Below are 7672 nucleotides of genomic sequence, written 5' to 3' on the forward strand. Positions count from 1 at the left end.
TATATATAGTTCATTTAATTAAGTAAGTACATACTGTGTACTTAATAATCAATCCCCTCAGCAACAGCTGCAGCTGTGATCCTCAGTCATACTGTATAAATGAGTCTGCTTTAATCAAACGTCCATCCGGGGCCGCCCTCTTTTTAGTATCTGAATATGTAAAGAGCCATATGAATATGTAAATATGAATATGAGCTAATTCAGTGATGCATTGAGGCAGCTGTTGTGAGCTTCACATTAACAGGGAAACATGTGTTGGCCCTGCGGGGCAGGTTAGGGTGACAAGACAGGTGAGGGAAGAGGGCAACCATAGTCCATTATGTCTGGACAATACCTATAGGCCTGGTACACACACACACACACACAGACTTTTTGTACTAAACTAAATATGTGTTTAAAGAATATATTTACAGTGAAGTTACTGATATACAGTACATAAAATAAATGCAAACAAACACACACACACACAAACAAATGCATTCAGGATTTTGTTATTCACAAGCAGCCTTAACACAGAAACATTCATCATTTCCAGCTCCCAAAAGGCCTGTTTTTCTTATGAGTTAAATTATTAATCTTCCTCCTACACTATCATTTGAAATACATGCTGCCTCTGCACTGATTTCACTCCCAATAACACGTGGAACATCATCCACGCTCCCTGAACAAGCAAGTGCAACTAAAAACAGTCTAAAAAAACACAGCATTGATATCATCCACTGCTTCCGATGTACTGTAAATAAAGCAACGGAGCTAAGGCACACAAACAGGTGTAGAAGCAGTTTAACGTCTGCTGATGGTTCATATGCAATATTAAAGCATCATATGCTGGTTCAAAGGTCACTCTGCCTGCTGTTCCTCAAACCACATGGGACTGTTTCCGTTTAGGATTCACTCTTTCACCCCAACACAGACACAAACACACACACAGAGCTGCTCAATTTTCCAATAATCTGATGCGAATTCAGAGTGAAATTAAACGCTCGTGGCACTAGAAGTGCACAAAGTGGTATTCCAGGAAGCTTACACTAAGCACATAAGCGAGCCACATCTCTAGAAAGCTTAATCAATTGAATGTGACATGCAATGGATCAAAAAAAAATACAAGTCTCTAAAGAAATTTTGTTTCTATTACAGATGTATGATGTGCTGTGTAACAGCAGCCTCTCAGGACTTGACAGTGATTTTAGATTACAATTGCATCCCAGCAGGGATCTCCACTCACTCCTCTAACCTCAGACTGTTTAGTGCTTAAAAATAGCTAATGGTGATAAAAGACTACACCGATCTAAAGGCTGGGATGCAGAGAAGGTCCACATTTTTGAATGGCCACATACAGACACATAGTAGCAGCGTCGGAATAAAGCAAGCATGAGCACCAGTGCAGCCTTCAGTCTGGGGACAGTGACATTTAAAAGTTGGCTTTTCATCTTTTAAACAAATGCACTAATCCATGCATGCGTTGACAAATGTGCTTTTATGTGAAGAAAAAACACATTTAACACAAAATCTAGCAACAAGCATGATGGAATTGAACAGACTTTTAAACACACACACACACACACACACACAACAGTGATTTTTGCAATATTCCCAGACACAAAAACTATTGGGAATTACATGCGATAATACATTCCCCGACAGGTCTTGTTTTATATAGGCTAATAATAATATAGTATGCCTCTGTAATATTAACAGCTTAATGCTCGTGGCAGCATGACTCTCCTACGTGTAATCGGATGCTAAAAAAAAGTTTACCACCGCTGTATGGCTGCTGAATGGGACAAAACTTTTCCCTTCATCGCCAGATTTGATTGCGCCCGGCTTTAAATGTGAAAACACAGCTAACAGCATGAGCAAGCTGCCGGTTTCTATCTCTAAAACACAACACAATTCAACCATCCGGCAGCTTCATCTCCAAAAGTTTCCAAGATGAGCAGCCTCCTGTCCGCACAGGGACGAGCTCCTAGACTACCCTCTACAGAAGCATGTTTTAAAGACTTCTTCTTCTTCTTGTAATGCTGCAGACGCGTGCTGTAGCCTAGAATAACATTATGAGCCTACATTGTTGCTCTCCAAAAGCTTCCACCAACTTACAGAGGAAGAAGTGTGTGCGCTTTGCACGGACACACAATATTAGTAGCCTAAATATCCCGTGCAAAACGAGAGGTAAAATTTAAAAAAAAATAAAAAGTTTAAGAGACGCACCTCTAAGGTGGTCGGAGGGAGGGGGAAACCGCACGGAGGAGCGCACTTTACTACAGTAGCCTCCACTCCTTTTAAATTACAGTACCGAGTTTAGAAAGTTGGAATCCCCTCCTCTGCCCCCCTCGCCTGCTTGATAAGCAGGTAAAGTCTTACATATAGCGCATAATTCACTTACTTTTCTCTCGCTTGGCTATCGGAAGGGACGACAGCTCCTTTACCTTTGGCGTACATGCTGGATTCTGTTTTAAGACTTTTGCCCCACTCAACACCTGTCAAAGAAAGCAGCCAGGAAAACGCTCCATCTCCATAGCTACCCCTTTAGTGTTTTTCCTCCCCCCCTTCTCCTCCTCCTCCTCCTCCTCCCCCTCCTCCTTCTCTCTCCTCTCCCTCCCTCTCTTTCTCTTCATTTTTTTTTTTTTTTTTTTTTACATCTCCAACATTGGCCACAAATCAGGCACAGTTTCTGTTGGGGGGACTTGAAACCGTCCTCCGTTGGATTTTTTTTCCCCCTCTTCAGCCGCTGTTCCGCAGGCCTGCTCCTCCTCCCTCCGCTGTGCAAACGGTGGGGGCTCCTTAAAGGGAAACACACACTTCTTGTTTACTGACCTCAGAAACATGAGCAGAGAAGTGGGGAAGATGGGGAAAGGCATGCCGGGTACAGGTTATTTGCACTAAATGACTACAGCCAGCTCCTTTTGGGAGGCGGGCAATGGTCCGTAGCCTATGTTCCCCCCTAAAAAGAAATTCTAGGACTTTGACTCCAATTTGATTTTGAGATTTTGACTTACACCAGTGAGAACACTAGCAGCCTACTCAAATTTTTAGCATATTTGCACAGACTGTGGAAGGTATTATTTTCCATATTGTGATGTGGTTTTGATGTAATAATATTGTTTCGTCATGATCACAAATGAATTACTGCACATTATCAAGAAATCTAATTATGTAATGATCCGTTCATTTCAGCTGGGAATATCAGGGACCGCCCCTGTGATTACCTTGTTTTTCCGTCCACATGGTCAGAATGCTTGTTCTTATTTTCTGTTATATTGGCGTTTGGCATAACAACTTGTTGCATTACTGCCACCAGTGTTGGGGAGTAACTGAATACATGTACCGGTGTTACGTATTCAAAATACAAATTGTGGGTAACTGTATTCCGTTACAGTTACAGTTTAATTAGTTGTTTTTTAGAATACAGTTACATTGTTGAAATCAATGGGTCACATGACGATACTTCTGTTTCACGAGTTTATTCACTATTTAAATAAATAAATCAAGGCATCTCCATGCATTTTACTGAAGACACAATATGAAATTGAAAAAATGTGCTTTTTTGTGGGATCACTCATCGAGGTAGAGATGGAGCCGTGAACTGGCACAACAGAGCCAGGTCAGGAATGGGTTTCTATCTCTATTTCATAGTTGTATCAGATAGCTATCTGCTTAGTTGAGTAGCCTACGCCTTTCCATTCTCCTGTGTTGATTTACTAGCCCCCGAGCCGTTGAAAGACTGACCCATTTGACATGCTAGCTAACGTAAGCTAAAATAGGGCGTCACCAACTTGGAAACTCGGTTAGCAAAATGTACTGTAGCCCCAGTTTCCCCAGATTCCCACATGAAGTGACATGAATGATGAGGTTTTCACTGGGGTTTTCCGATGCCCACAAATGCACGGGTAGTCTGTATTGACAATGTTTCAGTTCCGTGTTTGTTCTGGTGTCGACGGAAATTCAGCTGCAAGTCCCTCACTTCGGTCAGAGGTCTGTCATCTTCCTCTTTTTTTGTGTTGTCATTCTAAACTCGATAAATAAATTGATTTATGAGGACTATGCTCCTCAGAGCTCGGCAGGGTTAACCCGGACAGCTGGTCTTTCTGGCTAATCACAGTTCTCTGTTGCACGACAAACACAACTTTTGAACATAGGATACATGTTCCACCAAAACAAGTTCCTTCCCGAAGCTTATTTTGCAGAGGCAACGTCTTTGTGTCCGGTGCTTGGCACCGCCCATGACAATTGTAGTTGGTTTAAAGAAATGCCAATAAACCAAAGCATGTTTTCCCATCCCAGAATGCTGTGTGGACTAGCCAGATCCTCCTTCACTTTGCTGTGGAGGAAACGGAAACAGGAAAAAACTCAGATGGTGATTGTTTATAAAAGGATATCCCTAAGTGTCTTGTTAGATGTGTTGTGCCTTGTATCATCGGAATAGGGCATGAATTTGACAATTAAAATTCCAACACAACTAAAAGCAGAAGTTAATGGGACACCAAAAACAGACATCCAAAAAGAGTGACATCCGGCGGAATTTCCGGCAGCACCGGAACAATCCCAGAAGTGGTTCGTTGTGGATATAGACTAACCACATCCTAGCCTTAACCAAGTAGTTAGCACGCTGGTAATCTGTTCAACCTTCAACTTAAAGTGTTTTAGTTGCTTAAATTATTTGCCATCACCACAGTTTTTTTCTAACCCTAACTTTACCAGAACTGCCATACACAGATAATGTAGATATCAATTATTTTAATACACAACAGCAAACAGCTCAATGTGCCTACTGTACTGATGTGACTGTAGCTGTACCTAGAAACCTTGTCCTTGAGCTGTGTTTGACTGTCAGCTGTTTCTCAGACTGATCTCAAAATGTATCTTACTTTCATCTATTTTCTTTTCATCTCATCTCCCTAAATTGGATTGATAAATCAATGAGCAATGAGCTATTTTTTTGCTAACACTTTGAACTTGTGCACACGAGTCTTCACCAGCATTGCCCTGACATGTGTGTCTATTTGGGTGTACACACATTTTTGAATTCTCATAACACTGGATTCAGTACGACATGCTGACTGTTTACACAAGGGCAATAACACATTTCCCAACACAGGGACAATATGTTTGGAGAAGACCTTTTGACCTATACACCTCAAGCTCCTTCAAAAGGACATATGGGGTTGTTAGGCTCAGGTACTTTTCTGGTCCCTGCAAACCTCTTCATCAAGCTGCTCATTTCACACTTGTGGATTAGACCTGGATCTTGATGTGGGTCATCTATACAGGTCATTGGACACGGAGGAAAAAAAAAAATCGCCAACCCTTGACCCATGCTTACAGTAAAAGGAGCAGGCACTTGAAACCAATTTTTTGACCATGCATCGCTGTCAAACTGGTATGAGGATTGCATCACTGGTGTAAGTACTGTCAAACTGGTATGAGGATTGGGCCTTTAAATGAAATAAGATGGTTCTCTGAAACCTTTATTGATTTTTAATCATATCAGTGGGTGTTTGCCTAATGATAATCACTAAGTGAGGTCACAGTTTATGCATCTTTTTCTTCCCAGTTGTTTGACTCTGATGGATAATCATTATTGCAGTCTGGTCAGAGTGGCAACCTAGCACACAAACAGCTCTGATGTCTAGGCTACTTTACTGAATCTGCTTACTGAGAAGCAAAGGCGACGATCTTTTGTTGTTCAAATTATTAAAAAGTCAAAAAATGAACGGTTTGAATGCAGATCCAGAAGCAATGAGTTAACCAAGGGCGTTATTGGTTAACAGAAGGGAGCCTAAGCAGCAGTCTCCAGTGCCAAGTCATACTCACTGTTCTGCATCGCCCCTCGGTCAGAGCACAGCTTCTACTGTACATTTCACATCTCGCACAGGGCCACAGTCCTGATGAGATCTTTAGCTGATTGTTAGCTAAAAGGGGATTGGTTATTATTATTCATTCCAACTCTGACACCCCAGTGCACCTAAGGCAACCCACTTTCCCTGGCACTCTTACACCTCCGACTCCAATTACAAAGCAGCTGGAGGGAGGTGGCACACTGGTTGCTCCACATCACCGAATGTGACCAGCTCTGTACAATAGCATCTATGATTAGCTACTAGATCCTTAAAGTGAGACACATTTATGGTATTTGTTAACCAGGCCTAAAGGCAGGACATGCTTGGGATTGTTAACGTTTACGATCCTGTAGCATGCTCCCTTATAACCTAGCTTGATTCAAGAGCCCAAACCATCCCATCCCTGAGAAGAAGAACTTTTCTCATACTCCAAAAATAATCAATCTTTTACCCCTTTCTATAATTACACACTAATGTTGTAGCTAGTGTTTCATTATCTTTACCATTGTGTTGCTGTGTGACTGGAAGTTTAAACTTCCCTTTTGGTTTTGTTATTAACAGTATCTATCTATCTATCTATCTATCCATACACACACGCACACGCACACGCACACACACACACACACACACACACACAAAGTGTAACAGGGCAGTGTTGTGCATGGCAACTTATCGTTTCAAAAAGTCCTTATTTATTTTATTATAATTTAGGAATTCAGATTTGTTTATCATTACCATAGCAACGCTAACTTCCCCTGGAATTGTTGGATAGGAACCGTCCGTAGCCTGTCGCAAGAGCTCAATTTTTTGAACGCATCCGGATGACCAACTGACACGAGAAGTGTTTCCGCACCCTCACTTGTTTGGACCCGGTTCGGACCCATTCACATGTGGTCTCATGTGACCGGTCATTTTGAAGCCATATCGGAGCTGATTTTATCTGCCAGTGGGAAGGCAGTGTAAGATGGTCAATACCAATGCATTAATTATTTTGTGTTTTATTTTTTTTATTTAAAGAGGCTCTCCAGTAATTTTGAATTGCACTTCTATAAAGATTGGGAACTCAAAAGTGACATTTATTGTTTTAAGGGATTAAAATCACTTAGCAGATGCCCTAATTTAGTCCTTAGTATGGGTCTTAGTATCAAGCTCCAAAAACCCTGGATCCTACATTTCCCAGAATGAGACTAAATTGCATCTTAGTAGAGAGCCGAAGTCACGCCCCTAGCGGTGGACCTCACAGGACCTTAATTCGGAAAAAATATGAACGTTACTAAACGGGGAAGAAAATTATGTTTTGATCCAGTTTGCATTGAACCATAGATTACAAATATGATGTTTTTCAATTTAAAAGATACTTTTTCAACAAAAGAAAGTCTCAGTTAGCTGTAGGTTTGTCATGTGACCACTTACTTTTGTGTGAACCAATCAGTGAACTACATCTCTCGTCTTACACAATTTACGTCACCTAACTTGATGCTCAACCTGCTCGCTAGCTAGCTAGCTTAGCTCTGTTACAAAACACATGTAACCTTCTCTTACCTGATGTGTTTTAACCAGGGACGTGTTTTTAGCAGATAAGCAAAAGAACAAGCAAGACCAGTCGCTCACTTGATCTATGGTTCGATACACACAGACATTTCTTTTTAGTAAGACGTCATCCATGCCAATGTGTAGTCTTTCTAATAACATATTTGCACAATTCTTATACTTCAATAGTTTGACAATAAATTGAGACCATCTTCGATTGAACATTTTAAATTGACAAACATCATATTTGTAAACAACAACAAACATGATCTTTTCCTTAACTTAACCCTTGTGTTCTCTTCCAG

The 7672-nt window shown here is 41.1% G+C and overlaps 1 protein-coding gene and 1 long non-coding RNA gene across 3 annotated transcripts in view; one reads left to right on the forward strand and one right to left on the reverse strand.

Moving 5' to 3' along the window:
* The window catches only part of ssbp4 (single stranded DNA binding protein 4), an 81496-nt gene extending 79057 nt beyond the window's left edge, over positions 1-2439 (reverse strand). For both annotated transcript variants that reach the window (XM_034881076.1, XM_034881077.1), the window contains exon 1: positions 2384-2439. In XM_034881076.1, coding sequence (XP_034736967.1) covers positions 2384-2439 — 56 coding nt within the window. The remainder of the gene's footprint in view (positions 1-2383) is intronic.
* A 1297-nt stretch (positions 2440-3736) lies between these two features.
* LOC117950244 lies at positions 3737-6672 on the forward strand. The gene is made up of 3 exons (XR_004657851.1): positions 3737-3747; positions 5735-5740; positions 6549-6672. It is a non-coding gene; the product is annotated as an uncharacterized LOC117950244 (long non-coding RNA).
* Positions 6673-7672: the final 1000 nt, after the last annotated feature.

The sequence above is a fragment of the Etheostoma cragini genome, chromosome 9 (genome assembly GCF_013103735.1).
Source record: "Etheostoma cragini isolate CJK2018 chromosome 9, CSU_Ecrag_1.0, whole genome shotgun sequence".
In the NCBI taxonomy this organism is placed as follows: Eukaryota; Metazoa; Chordata; class Actinopteri; order Perciformes; family Percidae; genus Etheostoma; species Etheostoma cragini.